The sequence below is a fragment of the Schistocerca piceifrons genome, chromosome 1 (genome assembly GCF_021461385.2).
Source record: "Schistocerca piceifrons isolate TAMUIC-IGC-003096 chromosome 1, iqSchPice1.1, whole genome shotgun sequence".
Lineage (NCBI taxonomy): Eukaryota > Metazoa > Arthropoda > Insecta > Orthoptera > Acrididae > Schistocerca > Schistocerca piceifrons.
This window is the reverse complement of record NC_060138.1, coordinates 682351628-682371640: the sequence shown is the minus strand read 5'-3', so window position 1 is coordinate 682371640 and position 20013 is coordinate 682351628. Positions and strand designations below refer to the sequence as shown.

Here is a 20013-nt window from a genome sequence, read left to right as displayed (position 1 = left end):
GTGAGCCACCAGCAGTGGTGGATGTGGGGAGAGAGATGGCAGAGTTGTTCGCTATCAAAATCTTTCATTTGCTAACTATATGCCTATCGGTAGTTAGTGCCTTCAGTAGTTAGAATCTTTTATTTTGCTCGCAGTATTGGCGCTCACTGTATGGCAGTAGTTCGAGTAACGAAGATTTTTGTGAAGTAAGTGATTCGTGAAAGGTATAGGTTATTGTTAGTCAGGGCCATTCTTTTGTAGGGATTATTGAAAGTCAGACTGCGTTGCGCTAAAAATATTGTGTGTCAGTTTACTGTTGATCAAAATAAGTAAAGAGACAAATGTCTGAGTACGTTCAGTTTTGCTCAGCTGTTTGAAAATCAAATAACGTAAGAGGTTTACCAGCACAGTCATTCTCAATTTTTCTAAGGGTATGTTTCAAGTGTTGTGGCAGTCGTTTGCGTTTCGCAATTGACAGCTGGAAACACCGCTGTTAGCTTGAAATTTTACCGTCTTACCTCCTTGCCTAGGGACGCCAGATGAAAGTTGATGTCAAGCCCTGAATCAAAATTGCGCAACGGATAACTGGGGAGAAGAGCTTCTGAGCGCTACCTAGAGAGCGTGTCCTTTCTGTACGATACTAGGCAAGGGGCTGGAGGGCTCACACGCTGATGTGTGGGTCCCTGCATTCTATAGCTTTTATTTTAAATAAGTTGACTTCTTTTTGATTTTTAAGGTATGTTAAAGATTGATGGCAGTTGATTACCTATTTATTTTAAACATTATCACTCGACTTCTCAGCGATAGCAGCAATTGTTTCAGTTTACAGATATTACAATTTTACAACTTATAGCTCGGGTTTATTATATACTAATCTGCACGAACATTTCTACAAGTAAGACGGAATTGCGTTGGCCAAATATATACCACCAAAGTCTCCCAATATTTTACATAGGACATTCACCATGTGAGGAGGATAACGGGCAAACTGGGGACCAGCTACTTTAACACAGGGGGTCAAATTTTCGAAATTAAGCGAGCACATTCATTACCTTACACAATCCGAAGCTGGAAATAAAAGAATTAGTACAAATATTCAAATACTTCTCTTCCATGCGTGAACATTGAGACAGACGCACTGAGGTCACGTCTGCTCACTTACCCGTCTTCTGAAACACTCCCTAGAATATGGCGGGCACCCGGAGGTCTTCCTGGGCCCCGGTGGAGGGAGTGGTCGAACCACTTGGCCGTGATCAACCTCTCCACCCCAAATCTTGTGACACAGGAAAGTCTTTGACTTTTCCCTGCCTGTGCTATCTCTCTGATCCACTACCCAGGAATAAGGTTGGAGCTACTATACTACAGAACTACTTTCCAACAAAGATTTGGCCACGCTTTACGGAAAGGTGTGGGGAGGATTAGGAAAGTTCATGTGCAGATTCACATCCACGTACAAGAAATGCATAATACACGACACATATAAATACGTATTATGAAGCCTGACACATTTCTTTCCACCCGTCCACATGGGTTCTGTTGCGCCCGCGGCCGGCCGCATCGTGTAATAAAATTGGCTGTGGAGCCGCCTCTGTTTCTATTTCCCGGTGCGAGCGAGCAGCGAAACCTGCTGCTTATAGAGCGGAAACTACTGTACCGTTTCAAGCTGTCATGGAACTTTTCTCTCCGTATGCGGTTCAGTGCCTGCGGCACTATGGCCCGTCCACGTGCTGTTCTTCTTCACGGCAAATGTTGGCAAGGCCTGCGTTTCTATCATTGGTAGCAACCAATTGGAGACAAGGGCTTGTGAGCTAATGAGTTAGCCAGAAAATAAGAAAATACGAATGGCTTTATACACATACGTTTTTGGCCGGATATCTACGTTTAAGATCTAAATAAAGATCAGAATACGATATTTCACCTGTGCTGACGGATGCACAAGTCTTATTCGCATCGTGTAGATGGCCCTTTTTTAACTTTTAATGTTGCGGTATATTGACGATTCTATTATCGATACATCTAACAATTAGTTTTGTAAAGGCCTCGTCGCTCCTGCTGGGGAGGCTGAGTTGCCACTGTTGTTACGGTAGAGCGAGTTTGTGAGTTCGACAAACGGTTTCTGGTGCAGTACACCTAGCCGCGCGATCTAAGTCGCTGCAGTCATGGATTGTGCGGCTGGTCCCGGCGGAGGTTCGAATCCTCCCTCGGGCATGGGTGTGTGTGTTTGTCCTTAGGATAATTTAGGTTAATTAGTGTGTAAGCTTTGGGACTGATGACCTTAGCAGTTACGTCCCATAAGATTTCACACACTTTTTTTTTGCAGTACACCGCCAAGACAATTTCTCCTTACCACTATTACTCAGCTTTCCCCCAGGGCCAGGTAACAGGATAGGAGAACGAAGGCTCTACAACACTCCAACGAATTAGCAACAAAGTCACACAAATGAGTTAAAATGGTTTACTTACCTTCGTGTCTTGTGGAATACTGAAGTCTGCAATACTGCATATACACACATCAAAAGAAGTTTTGAATCACCTCGGTTCCCCGAACTCCTGAAGCGAGACGTTGACTGTGGATATTGTATCACAGGCACAGTCCCTTTGACTGTTCAGAGATGTCACTAAACCCTCCCAAAAGATGTAAACAAACATGCATGAGCAGCACCTATTAGACGGAAGGGTCCGACAGCCGATCGGTTCCAGTCATTTCACCAGAAACGAGGTACACGACTCATGTTGTCTGTAGTTCAACCATGCCTAGACGGTGAATCGCGCGGTTCGATCGCGTCAGCATTGTTACTGTGTGCCAGGAAGGGCTCTCAACAAGGGAAGTGTGCAGGCGTCTCGGAGTTAACCACCTCGATCTTGTTTGGACGTGGAGGAGATGCAGAGAGACAGGAACTGTCGATAACATGCCTCGCTCAGTCCGCCCAAGGGCTACTACTACAGTGAATGACCGCTACCTATGGATTATGTCTCGGAACAAACCCGACAGCAACGCCACCATGTTGAATAATGCTTTTCGTGCAGCCACATGACGTCGTGTTACGACTCAAACAGTGCGCAGAAGGCTGCATGATGCGCAACTTTATTCCCGACGTCCATGGTGAGGTCCATCTTTGCAACCACGACACCATGCAATGCGATACAGATGGGCCCAACCACATGCCGGATGGACCGCTCAAGATTGGCATGACGTTCTCTTCACCGATGAGTGTCGCATGTGCCTTGAACCAGACGATCGTCGGAGACGTGTTTGGAGGCAACCCGGTCAGGCTGAACGCCTTAGACACACTGTCCAGCGAATGCAGCAAGGTGGAGGTTCCCTGTTGTTTTGGGGTGGCATAATGTGGGGCCGACGTACTCCGCTGGTGGTCATGGAAGGCGCCGTAACGGCTGTACGATAAGTGAATAGTGCAACCATATGGGCAGCATATTGGCGAGGCATTCATCTTCATGGACGACAATTCGCGTCCCCATCGTGCACATCTTGTGAATGACTTTCTTCAGGATAACGACATCGCTCGACTAGAGTGGCCACCATGTCCTCCAGATATGAACCCTATCGAACATGCCTGGGATAGATTGAAAAGGACTGTTTATGGACGATATGACCCACCAACCATTCTACGCCGAATAGCCGATGAGGAGTAGGACAATCTGAACCAACAGTGTCTTCTTGATGAACTTATGGACAGTATGCCACGACAAATGCAGGCATGCATCAATGCAGGAGGACGTATTAGGGATACCGGTGTGTACAGCAGTTTGGATCACCACTTCTGAAGGTCTCGCTGTATGGTGGTACAACATGCAGTATGTGGTTTACATGAGCAACAAAAAGGTTGGAAATGATGTTTATGTTGATATCTATTCCAATTTTCTGTACAGGTTCCCGAACTCTTGGAACCGAGGTGATGCAAAACATTTTTTGGTGTGTGTAATATAACACAAAATGGACTCTCAATGGCTCGGTGCAAATAATCGTAGATAAATTTCATAGCAAATGTAGTTTACAACAACTGTCTGTTCACTTGTAAGAATTCACTAGACAACGTTCCCTGTTTAAGTCAGTCGTGGACGATGATCTATAACCAAGGCGGCGAGAGCTGCTCTTCCGTCTTCCGAGTAGACTTCTGTCCGTTGTCGTTCGGTCATTGGCGGATTGTACTCGGCCGGCAATTGGCCGAGGCGAAGTCGATATCTTCATCCTCAGCGCCGCCCATGGCGCTGGTGGAACTCGCACAAGTGGCGAGTCTCTAAGGCACTGGCACCAGCTCGCATCTTAGAGCGCCACGGACATGATATGTGAATTGGGGTGGCAATCAGTAAAACGTAGGCATTTTTCGTTATGATAGGATCTCGTGAAATTTGAATCACCACCTTCTTCTCTGAAAGCGAAAATATTTTGTTGACGTCAACCTACATAAGAAGAAATGATTATCGCAAATAAAATAAGAGAAATCAGAGCTCGCAAGGAAAAATTTAAGTTTTATTTTTTCTCGTGCACCGTTTGAGAGTAAAATGGCAGAAAAAGCGTCTGAAGATGGTTCGATGAACTATCTGCCAACCATTTCAGTGTGAATTGCAGTGTAGTTATGTATATGTAGATGTTCTTCGGCTATTATAACTGCAGTCTGATTTATGGACAAGTTGTAAATAACCTTTCGCTCCCTGTACAAATTCCATAAACGTAGGTTTGTCTTACTTCAACCTATCTTCTGAGTTAAGTCTTATGATCAGCACTGCGCTCTGTGTCCCTGTATTTCTCCGAAACGCAAACTCATCATCCGCAAGGTCGTTCTCTTATCAGTCTGCCCATCTTCCGAAAATAACTCGTGTCAATATTTTTGCCGTGATTTGTTAACCGGTGCTTCGGTAGCATATACACCTGTCAGCACCTGCCTTCTTTGGAATTGGAATTATTATATTTTTCCTTAAGTTAGAGGGTATTTCGCCTGTCTTATAGGTCTTGAATATTAGATGGACTTGTTTTGTCGTGGCTGGCTGTCCCAAGGATAAATGAGTGATGATGTTGCACAAACTCATAGGCATCAAGAAAGATCAGATAATGAGGAGAGCGAGTGACAGAGAGAGAGAGAGAGAGAGAGAGAGAGAGAGAGAGAGAGATACTGACGGTCATGATTTGCCGACAGTAGAAGTTTTTGGGTGTTATCCGAACGACACCTTAATTGATCATCGATCGGTGACACCATCGTTAAATTAGTACGTGTAATACCGCAGCCCACGAGTAATAAAACAAACTAAATAATTTCTCTATTCTTCTGACGCTTTAATACTCCTAAACTGTAGGTCCACGTGGCTTGACGGCTGACTATAACGATCGCGGAAGCGTGTGTTGTGTTGTCGAAGTCCAGCTAAAACACGAACGATGATTGTTCTCTCTGGGTAGTGTTTGAAGGCTCATATCTACAGAAAAACAGTCTACTAACCCAAGTGAAGCAAATTCAGGTGTTCAGCTCAACTGGGTCTCTTTTCAACAACTTCTGAAGGAACTGCTCTGTGATGTAAAGTTGGTAGGGTCCGGAGACTTTGTTTAGGCCAGTTGGTGGTGAATTACGTGCATGAACGCCGGCTTCTTTTGCAAAAGGGTTCCGTTTTAATGGAAATAGCAACCGTGGCAATAACTGGTAACTTACACTGAAGTGATTAAAGCCGTGGAATACCTTCTAATGTCATGTCGGACCCCCTTTTGTCTGGCTTGTGCAGTAACCCTACTCGACATGCACTCAAAAAGTTGTTGGAAGTCCCGTGGAGAAACACTGAGCCATGCTACCTCTATAGCTGCCCATAATTGCGAAAGTTTTGCCGATGCAGGATTTCGTGCACAAAGTGGCTTCTCGATTATGATCCACGGGTATTTATGTCGGGCGATCTGGGCGGCCAAATCACTCACTCGAATTGTCCAGAATGTGCTTCAAACCTGTCGTGAACAACTGTGATTCAGTGACATGGCGCTTTGTCATCCATGAAAATTCCTCGTTCGTTGTTTGAGAATATGAAGACCATGAAGGGCTGCAGATGGTGTGCAAGTAGCCGAACATAACAATATCCAGTCAATGATCGGTTCATTTGGGCAGAGAACGCAGCCTACTCCATGTAAACAAAGCCCACACCATTATGGAGCCACCAAAAGCTTGCACAATGTCTTGTTGACAACTAGGTCCATGGTTTCGTGGAGTCTGCGACACACTCGAAACCTACCATCAATTCTTGCCAGCTGAAATTTGGACTCATCTGACCAGGCTACGTTTTTCCAGTCGTCTAGGGTCCAACCGATATGGTCACGAGCCAAGGAGAGGGGCAGCAGGCGCTGTCGTGCTGTTAACAAAGGCACTAGTTCTGGTCGGCTGCTACAATAGACTATTAATGCCGAATTTCGCTGCACTATCCTAATGGAAGCGTTCGTCGTACGTCCCACATTGATTTCTGCGGTCATTTCACGCAGTGTTGCTAGTCTGTTAGCACTGACAACTTCATGCAAACGCCGCTGCTCTCGGTTGTTAAACGAAGGCCGCCGGCCAATGTGTTGTCAGTGGTGAGAAGTAATCCCTGTAATATGGTATTCTCGGTATTCTCGGCACCCTCTTGACATGTGTATCTCGGAATATTGAATTACCTATCGATTTCCGAAACGCCATGTCCCATGCGTCTAACTCCAACTCCCATACCGCTTGAAAACTCTGTTACTTCCCGCCGTGCGGCCATAATCACGTCAGATGCCTTTTCTCATGAATCACCTGGGTACAAATGACAGCTCCGACTATGTACTGTCATTTTACACCTTGTGTACGTGATGGTATCATTGTCAGTGCGTATAAATATCGCTATTTCACGACTTTTGTCACCTCAGTGTAATAACTGAGCCGGAAAAATCGGGGAAAATAATTTAATACCCGAGAAACACCATTACGTTATTGTCATCTCTCGATTACTTAGATCACGTTTATAATACTAATATTCAAATTTAAGTACTTGATAACTACTGACTTTTGTATGTGAATTTTAGCTTAGGTCCCTTCATTTGCTTGTGTTTACGCGATTGTTCCTAACAAACATGATAACGGCACCTACTGTGGGTGTAGCATAACGGGGGGTGTAGAGAAATGGGTTTCAGCTTCCATGCGGGAATGCTGACCCGCGTGTGGGGAAGCCCGACTTGCGACGTACGATAGAATTCATGTCCATGCATTCATATATGTACTGAGACCGATAAAATGTGGAAAAAAGAGTGTTTAGATTAAATAGCAAAACCTTTTTATATCGACTACTGCCGCCGAAGGAAGATGATTAACTGATCGATTACTCTGCAGGCAATAAATCTACATATGCTGTTTCTCAGATTCTACTCTTAGCGTAGATTCCCACATGAAGAGAGTGCTTATACACCGGTAAAGTCTGTCAACTGCGATAATGGGTGGTAGTACAAATGGCCCCAACGGCGTACAAGGCTTATTTTTGTTTTTGAACTCATTATTTTCCATACGTTCCTTTCTCTTCTCCGATTCTGCGGAAATCCTCCTTACTCATTATCCAACACGCAATTTTCAACAACTTCTACAGCAGTACATCTCAAACCCTTCGATTCTCTTCTTTTCGAGTTTTCCTACATTCCGTGATACGATATCATACAAAACTGTGCTCCAAACGGACATTCTCAGAAAATTATTCCATAGATTAAGGCCGATGTTCGATATCAACAGACTTCTCGTTCGCCAATAATGCTCGCCTTGTCCGCTTTTTTCCCTCCTTACTGCGTCCGTCATATTTCATTTTGCTTTCAAGGTAGCAGAATACCTTCACTTCGTCTGCTTCCTGCTCATCAACTTTTGGTACGTCTTATTACTTTCGCCTTTCTTCGTTTTACTCTCAGTCCATATTCTGTACTCATTACATTGACCATGTAATTCAGAAGGGCCTGGAATTCTTCTTCAATTTCACTGAGGATAGCAGTGTCATCAGCGAATCTTGTCATTGATATCCTTCCATCCTGACTTTTAATCCGACTGTTGAACCTGTCTTGTATTTCCACCAACATGTCTTCGATGTATAGAGCAAACAGTATGGGTGAAAGGCTGCACCCCTTTCTTACACTCTTTTCAATCCGAGCACTTCATTCTTGGTCTTCCAGTCTTATTTTTTCTTTGTTGGTTCTTGTACATATTGCATATTACACTTCTTCCCTACAGCTTGCTACTATTTTTCTCAGAATTTCGAACATCCTCCAGCGTTTTACATTGTTGAACGCTTTTTCTAGGCTAACAAATCCTTTGAACATGTTTCGATTTTTCTTCAGTCTTGCTTCCATTATCAAGCGCGACGTCAGGACTGTTGCTCTGGTGTCCTTTTAAAACTGACCGGCATCTGACATTTCATTAATTTTCTTTTGCATTCTGCTGTAAATTATCGTGCTTCATTTCTCGTACTTATCTGTTCCTTTGCTGTCTTCAGGATTGTGCGCATGGTACTTTTCCGAGAGTCTGGTGGCATATGTCCAAACTCATAGATTCTGCACACTAACTTGAATAGTCGCTTGGTTGCCACTCCCTCCCCCCCCCCCCCCTCCCGCTTCCCATGATTTCAGGAATCGTGAAGTAATGTTACGACGTATCCCTTCTGCATTATTTGATCGCAATTCTTCCGAAACTCTATTAAACTCTCGTTCTAATACTGAATCCCCTATGTCTTCTACGTAGACTCTCATTCCTTCTTTGTTTTTAATTTCACCGAAGATTGTTTTGACTTCTCTACATGCCGAATCAGTCGTTCCAACTGCCACTTCTTTTTCAGTTTATTTACATTTTTATTCACTCTTTTCGCCTTGGCTTCCCTACCTCACTATTTATTTATTTCCCAACTGCAAGTGAGTTAAATTTCTGTGTTCCTAAATTTCCCTCTATCTTTGCCTAACCCGCAACACTCTACAGGGCGCGCAAAATGTCAGTACGTGTATCCTTCCTTGTATTAGTTTTAATGTATATACGCTAATACGATATCCTGTCATTTTACGTCTTTATTGTAGCTGGTATCTATCTTGCATGCTTATTGAGATTTAAGAGGGCTGTTCAAAAAGTATCCGGCTCTTATTTATAAAATCACTCTTTATTCAGATACAATAGTTTGAGACTAGTCACCTTCAGAGTAGTCTCCTTCATCCTCTACACACATCTTCCAACGGCGCTGCCACTGCTGGAAGCATCTCTGGCAAGTCTCTTTTGGTATGGCGCGCAGCTGCTCCGTCGAATTCTGCATAATGTCTTTCCTTTTCTGAAATCTGGTCCCTTCCAGAGTCTTTTTCAGTTTAGGGAAAATCCAGACGTCACTTGCTGGTGGGCAAGCGGAATAGGGAGGCTTACAAAACACAGCCATGTTGTGTTTGATCAATAAACTCTACGTTAAGTGAGAATGGTTATCGGGTGCTTTACCGTGGTGAAGGAGCCAACTGCCCGCTGCTCACAAGTCCGGCCGTTTGCGTCTCGCTGCTTCAGGAAGGCGATGCAGAATCTCCTCGTAGTATGCCTTATTGACATAAATATCTCCTATAGCGTACTCGTGATGGATCACGCCACTGGTGTCAGAAAAGACGGTCAGCATGACTTTCACATTCCTGCGGACAAGTCTCGCTTTTTCGCGTCTCGAGAATGATGGATGTTTCCATTGTGATGACTGGAACTTTGTTTCTGGGTCGTACTCATAAATCCAGGACTCATCATCAGCGATCAATGTAGTGTATTAAGAAAGTTGTGATAGCTTGTGAGGCCTCCGAACGAAGCTCGAAGCTACTCAGTTATTAGCAACATTGGCACAAATTTTGCTGAGATCGTCCGAAGGTCCAAATGTTTCGTTAAAATGGAATGAATGAATTCAATACTAATTTTAACCTAGTCTGGAAGTTCTCCGATCGTGATTCGTCCCTCCTCCATCACCATGGTCCTTACGTTATCAATAACAACCTCATTTGTGGATGTTGGATTGGATTGGATTGGCTTGGGGGAAGAGACCAAACAGCGAGGTCATCGGTCTCATTGGATTAGGGAAGGACGGGGAAGGAAGCCGGCCGTGCCCTTTCAAAGGAACCATCCCGGCATTTGCCTGGAGCGATTTAGGGAAATCACGGAAAACCTAAATCAGGATGGTCGGACGTGGGATTGAACCGTCGTCCTCCCGAATGAGAGTCCAGTGTGTTAACTACTGCGCCACCTCGCTCGGTGTTGATGTTGGGTGCCTACCTGAACGTGCTTTGCTCTTGACTTATGAGCGGCCATCTTTGAAGCGGTTGAACCGCTCCTTTATCTGTGTGGTACCCATTGTTTCGTCTCCAAACACTTGTCGAATCTTGCAGATTGTTTCAACTTGAGAATACCAAGCTTGAAATAAAATTTGATGCAATAACTTTGTTCCACCTTTTCTATCATTTTTCGTACAATACAAAATACGACGACTACCACTTACACATTTTCACTTGTCAACGGCTAGCCAGCGACTGGTTGTTCCCGTAGTCGTGAAATAAGTCAAAATGGTTCAAACGGCTCTGAGCACTATGGGACTTAACATCTGAGGTCATCAGTCCCCTAAAACTTAGAACTACCTAAACCTACCTAACCTAAGGACATCACACACACCCATGCCCGAGGCAGGATTCGAACCTGCGCTTGTAGCGGTCGCGCGGTACCAGACTGAAGCGCCTAGAATGGCTCCGCCACACCGGTCGGCTGAAAAAAGTCAAGTATGCGCCCTACGTATGCCTGCAAGGTAGAGAGAGCGCGCGCTTTGACACCGTTGCTCGTTTCAACATTAAAAAATAAGGCCAAATGCTTTTTGAACAGGCCTCGTATATTAAGATGATCCATTACAGAAAATACTGCCACTGTTCCGCAGCGACGTCGATAACTGATTAAACAGCAGATCCCAGACGAATACAGAGACAAGTTTCTTCCTGTAGTGCAAATACCCATAAACGGCGCAGTAGCCAGGAGTTTCAACTTTGAACTGCTGTGCAGATTCGTAAGTCCACAACGCTGCAGTCATCATCTTCGGCGAATCGTAGATTGCAAATTACTGGTGCTGAATGTAGACAGAACATTAGTTGCTTGCCGCGTGGGATTATCCGAGCGGTCAGGGGCGCTGCAGTCATTGACTGTGCGGCTGGTCCCGGCGGAGGTTCGAGTCCTCCCCCTGGCATGGGTGTGTGTGTTTGTCCTTAGGATAATTTAGGTTACGTAGTGTGTAAGCTTAGGGACTGATGACCTTGGCAGTTAAGTCCCATAAGATTTCACACACATTTGAACATTAGTCGCTTATCTGAGCGAGCAGAACACGCTGCAGCGTATAGTTACGGGACCTGCCGCACGCAGCGATCGCCGGCCTGCCAGACTCATGCATTATATATTGTGCTGAAGCTGCTGCCCACAAACACTGCGGCGCTTATGCAGAGAGTGGTGGTGGTGTGTTGCAGGTCTCCGACGCTGACGTGCTCGCCTCGCGGCTCCTGGCAGGGGGACCCGCCCTTCTGTGGTGAGTACCGCGCCCGCTGCTCCCTGTTAACACGCTAAACGCCCTACTCTCGTGTTCCAGCTGCAGCGCAAGAACAGTACTCGCCATTAGCAACGTTCCCGAGGCAAAACTTGTGCAACGACTGAGGTGTTTGTAAAACGCTCCGCTCTGTAGAAGGGGACGCAGCTGTCCAAAATAAAAGGAGATTGGTGCAATATTCTACAATCATTTATACTACTTTTATCGTACAGGGATGAATGAGATATCTCTAAAAACTTTTTTTAATCGGCATAAATTGCATACCGATTTTGCGCTAAAATTTACTATTTGTGTAAAATTTTAACATAAAAAAGACTTAGCTATCGTTGGCAAAAGAGCATTACGGATGCACAGTTCTATACCCACATATTACACTACTGGCCATTAAAATTGCTACACCAAGAAGATGACGTGCTACAGACGTGAAATTTAACCGACAGGAAGAAGATGCTATGATATGCAAATGAGTAGCTTTACAGAGCATTCACACAAGGTTGGCGCCGGTGGCAACACCTACAACGTGCTGACATGAGGAAAGTTTCCAACCGATTTCTCATACACAAACAGCAGTTCACCAGCGATGCCTGGTGAAACGTTCTTGTGATGCCTCGTGTAAGGAGGAGAAATACGTACCATCACGTTTCTGACTTTGATAAAGGTCGGATTGTAGCCTAACGCGATTGCAGTTTATCGTATCGCGACATTGCTGCTCGCGTTGGTCGAGATCCAATGACTGTTAGCAGAATATGGAATCGGTCGGTTCAGGAGGGTAATACGGAACGCCGTGCTGGATCCCAACGGCCTCGTATCACTAGCAGTCGGGATGACAGACATCTTATCCGCATGGCTGTAGCGGATCGTGTAGCCACGTCTCGATCCCTGAGTCAACAGATGGGGACGTTTGCAAGACAACAACCATCTGCACGAACAGTTCGACGACGTTTGCAGCAGCATGGACTATCAGCTCGGAGACCATGACTGCGGTTACCCTTGACGCTGCATCACAGACAGGAGCACCTGCGATGGTGTACTAAACGACGAACCTGGGTGCACTAATGGCAAAACGTCATTTTTTCGGATGAATCCAGGTTCTATTTACAGCATCATGATGGTCGCATCCGTGTTTGGCGACATCGCGGTGAACGCGCATTGGAAGCGTGTATTCGTCACCGCCATACTGGCGTATCACCCGGCTTGATGATACGGGGTGCCACTGGTTACACGTCTCTGTCACCTTTTGCTCGCATTGACGGCACTTTGAACAGTGGACGTTATACAGGGTGTTACAAAAAGCTACGGCTAAAATTTCAGGAAACATTCCTCACACACAAATAAAGAAAAGATGTTATGTGGACATGTGTCCGGAAACGCTTAATTTCCATGTTAGAGCTCTTTTAGTTTCTTCCACCTACGCTCAATGGAGCACGTTATCATGATTTCATACGGGATACTCTGCCTGTGCTCCTAGAACATGTACCTTTACAAGTACGACACAACATGTGTTTCATGCACGATGGAACCCCTGCACATTTCAGTCGAAGTGTTCGTACGCTTCTCAACAACAGATTCGGTGACCGATGGTTTGTTAGAGGCGGACCAATTCCATGGCCTCCACGCTCTCCTGACCTCAACCCTCTTGACTTTCATTTATGGGGGCATTTGAAAGCTCTTGTCTACACAACCCCGGTACCAGATGTAGAGACTCTTCGTGCTCGTATTGTGGACGGCTGTGATACAATACGCCATTCTCCAGGGCTGCATCAGCGCATCAGGGATTCCATGCGACGGAGGGTGGATGCATGTATCCTCGCTAACGGAGGACATTTTGAACATTTCCTGTAACAAAGTGTTTGAAGTCACGCTGGTACGTTTCCATTCCATGATTAATGTGATTTGAAGAGAAGTAATAAAATGAGCTCTAACATGGAAAGTAAGCGTTTCCGGACACATATCCACATAACATATTTTCTTTCTTTGTGTATGAGGAATGTTTCCTGAAAGTTTGGCCGTACCTTTTTGTAACACCCTGTATTTCAGATGTTTTACGACCCGTGGCTCTACCATTCATTCGATACCTGCGAAACCCTACATTTCAGCAGGATAATGCACGACCGCATGTTGCAGGTCCTGTACGGGCCTTTCTGGATACAGAAAATGTCCAACTGCTGCCCTGGCCAGTAAATTCTCCAGATCTCTCACCAACTGAAAACGTCTGGTCAATGGTGGCCGAGCAACTGGCTCGTCACAATACGCCAGTCACTACTCTTGATGAACTGTGGTATCGTGTTGAAGCTGCATGGGCAGCTGTACCTGTACACGCCATCCAAGCTTTGTTTGACTTAATGCCCAGGCGTATCAAGGCCGTTGTTACGGCCAGAGGTGGTTGTTCTGGGTACTGATTTCTCAGGATCTATGAACCCAAATTGCGTGAAAATGTAATCACATGTCAGTTCTATTATAATATATTTGTCCAAAGAATACCCGTTTATCATCTGCATTTCTTCTTTGTGTACCAATTTTAATGGCCAGTAGTGTACAAAGCTAAGTTATTAATCGCGAAAAAGAAACTCCTTTTTCGTATTATTTCATTACAAATACCATTTTATTTAATCGTCTTTTTCAGACAGCTATTAGCTTGTACACACTTTATAAAATGCGTGACATGCAAATACTGACTTTACTTGTATTTTATTCCGACCGGTTTGGTCACGAGCTATGTTCACGGTCATCGAAATATTAATCTGCAGCCAACATTACATGCCAAAACTAAAAGTATAGTTCATTTCGAACGTTACGTGTGTGATATCTCTCTGAAGAGCAAGTAACTGAAAAGAACCAACACGAGAAAAAGCCATGTTTGTTCTGTTTGGAGAAAAGCAAACGAGGAAGACGCAGGAAAACGAAACATCTGCAGCCGTCCTTACGATGTCATTTATTGTATGGCTACCTGTTTCGGTGCTTCAGCGCAACATTTTCAGGCCTTAGCTGATGCTCAAGGGATTAACACTATCCGTATACACGACGCATCAATGGATACAAAAACGAATCGCCTTTTGTAGCGTGTGTGTGTTTACTTCATTGCTAATTAACTCGGAAACAGTGCACAGAGTCGAATATTTTTTTAACAATTATTTTTCATCACAGCCTGTTCCGCAAACTATTTACAAGTTTTTCTGACTGTTTCTGACCGTCTTGTGTATACAGAGAATGGAAAAACAATTTGACCAAAAGTCTAGGGCATAAAGACAGCATCAAACGCGAATTTTAGTATAGGAGCTAAGCGTAGCAGTTGCATATTTTCGACGTCACACGATCGTAATTGAAATCTGAACACATAGACGTCTTTATTCAAAATGAAAAGTAATTCAAAGACAATATATATGTAAACAAAATGTTTGGACTAACTAATCGTCACCATGAGAACAAGAAAAACTTAAAGCACCACAGGCAAGTGTATCGCTCTTAGCTGCTCTTGAACCACACAGCACTTCTTTAGAGATGAAAGCAATCACGTGTCCATGTTTCATGTTACAACGTCTCCTAAAAAGGTCAAAGTAAATGAAAAGTGAGTATGCTTTTGTACACAGACTTGCCGCCACTTAATAAATGTTGAAATTGGTCACCGTTTCCACGCTGGCACAGTACATAGCAGCGACGTAGGAATTGACGTGTTCTCTGAAATACACACGGAGTACTCTGAATTACTTATGCTGCTGCCTTAATGTGATCGACAAAGTCCTCTTCATCTTCAGCGGATGTTGCATCTTTCATGCCCCAGAAGAAAAAATCCAGCGGTTTCAAGTCTGGCGAACGTGGAAGCCACGGGCTTTGTCCACTGCGTCCGATCCATCGGTCAGCAAATGTCATGTCTAGACGACCTCGGACAGCTCGTGCAAAATGTGGAGCTGTGCCGTCATGTCGGAACCAAAGGCTCTGCTTAATTCCAAGCGGTACATCATCCTGGGGTACAGGCAATAGTCGCCCCAAAAACACATGGTACTTGTGACTATTTAACCTTTGAGTTAACGTGTAGGCGCCAACGAGCGAGTCATTCGTAATTCCCGTCCACATGTTCACAGAGGATCTCTCTTGATGACCATGGGCGCCTACGTTACATGAGGATTTTGTACTACCCAATAAGCCTGTTGTGTGACCTGAAAATGCCTTCAGAGGTAAAGCAAGCCTCGTCCGTAAACAGCATCCGAGCATGGAAATGTGACTGTCGTGCTTCTCGTTGAAGGAACCAGTCAAACCCACAGTGTGTTCCTTTTGCCGCTAGAAAGGATGTAGACCAATGTCAGGAACAACATTCCACACGTGACGCCAACTCCTTGAGCGATTCGTCTGTTGCTTGTCGTCAGATGTTGCTCTATGCGATGTAACAGATCTACCTGGAACTCAACCGTACAAACAGTGCGTCTTCTGCCTGTATCACGCTTATTAGCCCGCAAAGATCCTGTCTCTCTCACACGTCCGTCAGTTGACACAAAAGTATTTTTCTGAGGCTGTCTGCGATGTTGATAACGTTCCTGGTAAATCCTACGAGCCCCCCTTGTATTGCCACGACCAGCGCCGTAAGTCAAGTGCATTTCACTTATCTCATTCCATGTTAAAAGCATATTCCATTTTGGTGCTTCACAACACTCACTCACTCACACGTTGGTACCTACTGTAGTCGAGCTGCTGTACCCACTGAATACGATGACAAGATACTTAAAACAAACGATCTGCACTGCACATCAACCCCACCTACAGTCAACGAGTACAGTGAAAGTTGTTTACATCTGTCGAACATAAACAAGTTTCAGAGTTGAAGGCCGTCACGTAGCCGGAATTGAAGTTAATACCCGTAGCGCCGTAAATTTTCAACTACAATGTCTAGTTCGTATTCTCAAATTTCTTCGTTTGATGCTGTCTTTCTGCTCTACACTTATGGTCAAATTGTTTTCCAGCATCCTGTACATACACAGGATGCTCAGAAACAGTCTGAAAAACTTTTAGGGGTGTTGCAGGGTAGGTTTTACTAAGAAATAATTCTTAAGAAAAATTTTCGATACGTTGCCCAATATTCGAGTTAATTAGCATTGAAGTTAGCCAATCAGGCCGTTGTACGCACAGTTCAAGCGTCCCGGCAAATACAATTAGTGTCATATCTTCTCATAGCGCAGATCGAACATGTCCGAGAGAACAGACCACATATGCATAACTCTGGCGAGGCGGCCCTATGATCCCTTCAGTGAGAATGCACAATACATTCGACCTCTTATGGGAATCAGCAATATGCTGCAAGTAATGAGGGTAATGGGCAGGGGCACAACGTCAATAGTGTGCGGATAAGTAGGAAATTTTAGATGGTCAGAGTCGTGTCCTGATGGCCGTGGCGATCAAGACGACAACCCAAGAAGCAGTAGTGCGACATAAACGTAAGTTGGTAGGCGTGTTTCTGCATCTGAAAGAGGATGTCCATTTAAATCTCACGCCAATCGCATAGAAGTGGCGGTAGTAGAGCCTCTATGAGGATACAAATCAGATTTGATTTAAATACACGTTGTAACGGTCTTGAGCGTTAGATATCTTTGAGATTGGATGTAGTGAGTTGATGTTAGTCAAGAACGTCTTTAAGACGACAAAGACGTCATTATTAACAGCTCACTGAGTCTGAACGAGGTCGAGTAATACTGCTACCAGAACCTGGATGTTTCTTCTGCGATATTGTAGAAAGACTTGGCAAGAACGTAGCCACTGTACATGATTGCTGGCAGCGGTGGTCACGAGAATGTACGATCGCAAGAAGACCGGGCTCTGGACGGCCACGTGGCACTACCGAGAGGGGAGACCATCGTGTTCGGCGTTTGGTTCTGGCGCACCGTACTGCGTCTGTAGCAGCAATATGAGCAGCAGTTGGCACCACTGTGACACAACGAACTGTAACAAATCGGATACTTCGAAGACAGCTCCGAGCCACAGACCTCGTAGCGTGCATTCCGCTGACACTAAATCAACATCGTTTCCGACTTCAATGGCGTCAAGCGAGAGCTCACTGGAGGGCAAGATAGAGGTCTGTGGTGTTTTTTGATGAAAGCTGTCTCGGTGCCAGTGATGGAGGCGGCCAGTTGAGTAACTGCACCCACACTGGGCGCGTGCTAGACACACTGGACCTGCACCTCGAGTTATGGTCTGGGGTGCGATTTCGCATGACAGCAGGAACACTCTCATGGTTTTCTCGCGCACCCTGACAGCAAATTTGTACGGCAGTCTGGTTATTGAGGCTGTTGTGCTGCCATTCATGAACAGCATTCCAGTAGGTGTTTTCCAATAGGTTATGGTCTTCACGTCGCTCTATTCTAGGAGCTCCTGTGCGTTCTCACAGCCAGCTTACCATCCAAAGTTGCAGAGAAACTCTTCAAGGACAGTTCACCCCACTGAATTGAAAGTAACATTACTAATTAGATTTGTAATCACTGGTGCTAGATTTAACTGTGTGCATACTTTCCTGCAGCGTTAATAATTAAATGGATTGGGTATTCTCATCTGAATAATGGTTTATTAATAAAGTTATGCTGCAGGAGAACGAAATCTTTCGCGACGATACTGTTGTATAAAACCATTCTCGGACTTCTTACCACGTCATTTCGAGGTAAAACCTCGAGCTTTCGACGATTACCTCCATCTTCTTTGTCAGGGCCAACGAATCGTCGAAAGGTCGAGGTTTTACTTCTTATTGACGTAGGAAAAATTCCGAAAATGTTTTATACAACAGCTTATGCAGCAGTTTTGGAAAAACTGTGCCGTAACACTTCCTTACAAGATATAAAATCAGGAAAATGTATGAGTTGTTTATGCAGTATTTTCTGTCATGCACTTTAGATTCGACTCCTTAGTTACGATCAGTTTTAGATTAATTATCGAGTGACCTTCATGTTCACGTTTATTGCTGACTACAAATTGAAAGTGCAATTAAGAGAAGAAACTGCATTTGTCTTTGAGATAAAAAGAATGGATGTTATGAGAAATAGGCACTTATGGTATCGTAATTAGTAATAAGAGGGAATTTAGGGTTCACAACTACAATACTAGAAGTAAAACTTATTTCTGTAAAGACTATGCATTCCCTTTTTACCTTCTGATGCAAAAGTCTTCGCGATCCAATAATTATCAATTAGAGGGGATTAGAAGTAGTCCTATCTTATTCATAAAGGAACCGATCGAATACAATGTGTGAATGAATGAAAAGCGCGTGAGCATCACCATGTTCAGATTCTAAGCCCAGGAGTACGTAGAAGATGTGACATGGCGTTGAGCTACACAAACCCCAACCGGAAATACAGTTTAGCAACGACAGCTGTCGCTATTGAACGAGGTTGCCTTTGAAGTGAGCAAACCATAGCCCCCATTGCACCGGCTCTTTTCTATAATGAAGCTCCTCAAGTGTAAGTAGGAAGATAGATCTTACGTAATGTGCATATTGTCATTGTTGTAGGTTGATATAAACTGTGCCCTGAAAGCTATAGAACTCGAAGACGTACTGTAACCGTGGCATACTCTTGAACCTATCCTTAACTTATATTGTCGATAGCTAAGTCTTTCACTTTATTGGAAAACGTCGAAATCGAGATCATTGGCTACAGAATACAAATTCGGTTAATGCTATGGAAAGGATTAGGCTACGATCTTATTTTAGGAGACTTTGTCTCAATCCCCTGAAGTGATTTAGGGAAAATTTCCACTAGTATTACAGGCTAAGTTTTGTTGATAGTCACGAACCAGTCTCCACTTGAAACAGTATCAAAATATTGTCTATCAGATTCATACAAACTTACTTTCAAACGCTCTTATATGCTGTAACGCTGCACTCATTAGATGCACTTTCCAATTAGCGTGTGTAATGTCTTGCAGAGATAATCATTTAAGAATACAGAGATCGAAATTACCTCTCCGCAAGTTTTTTTCAGATGAGTTAAAGAATAATGAAACATACTGACTGCAAGGTCTTATAGATTTCGTTTGTTTCAGAGTACCTTCCCACGAAACATTTTCTAATTGGTATTGTTTTTTGCGTGTCTAAAGCGAATGACGTACAGAGTGTTTCAGAGTTACTCGAATTTTAAAGTAAACATGAGTTCTCTTGCTACCGGTCTTGATTGTTCAGTTAGGGATTCTAACAAGCGCTTCGTAGCTTACCAGCTCTTTAAGCTGCAATTTAATTCATTTAAGAGTCAAATTTAAATTTTCACTTGCTGGCGAGATTAAACTTTTACCACATTAAAATTCCGTGCTTTTATGAATTGCAAATCCACCTCATCACCGCAGCCTTTTTCTCCGCAACGTTTTCATCTTCTCTGAGAAACTCTGGGACATTTTAATTGATCATACGGACCACCGAGTATCATAAATTGTCTCAATCTGCCTGCACATAGGGGCATGAAGGCACTGACCGAAAACACGATTTGAAAGACCTTTGAAGCACACCTGCCAAATTCTTAA

General features: G+C 44.2%; 1 protein-coding gene across 1 annotated transcript in view; it reads left to right on the top strand.

The window, feature by feature from the left end:
- The window catches only part of LOC124709352 (sushi, von Willebrand factor type A, EGF and pentraxin domain-containing protein 1), a 547768-nt gene that overhangs the window by 308683 nt on the left and 219072 nt on the right, over positions 1-20013 (top strand). Inside the window, exon 3 of the mRNA XM_047240832.1 lies at positions 11453-11511. Within this exon, the coding sequence (XP_047096788.1) occupies positions 11453-11511 (59 nt within the window). The remainder of the gene's footprint in view (positions 1-11452; positions 11512-20013) is intronic.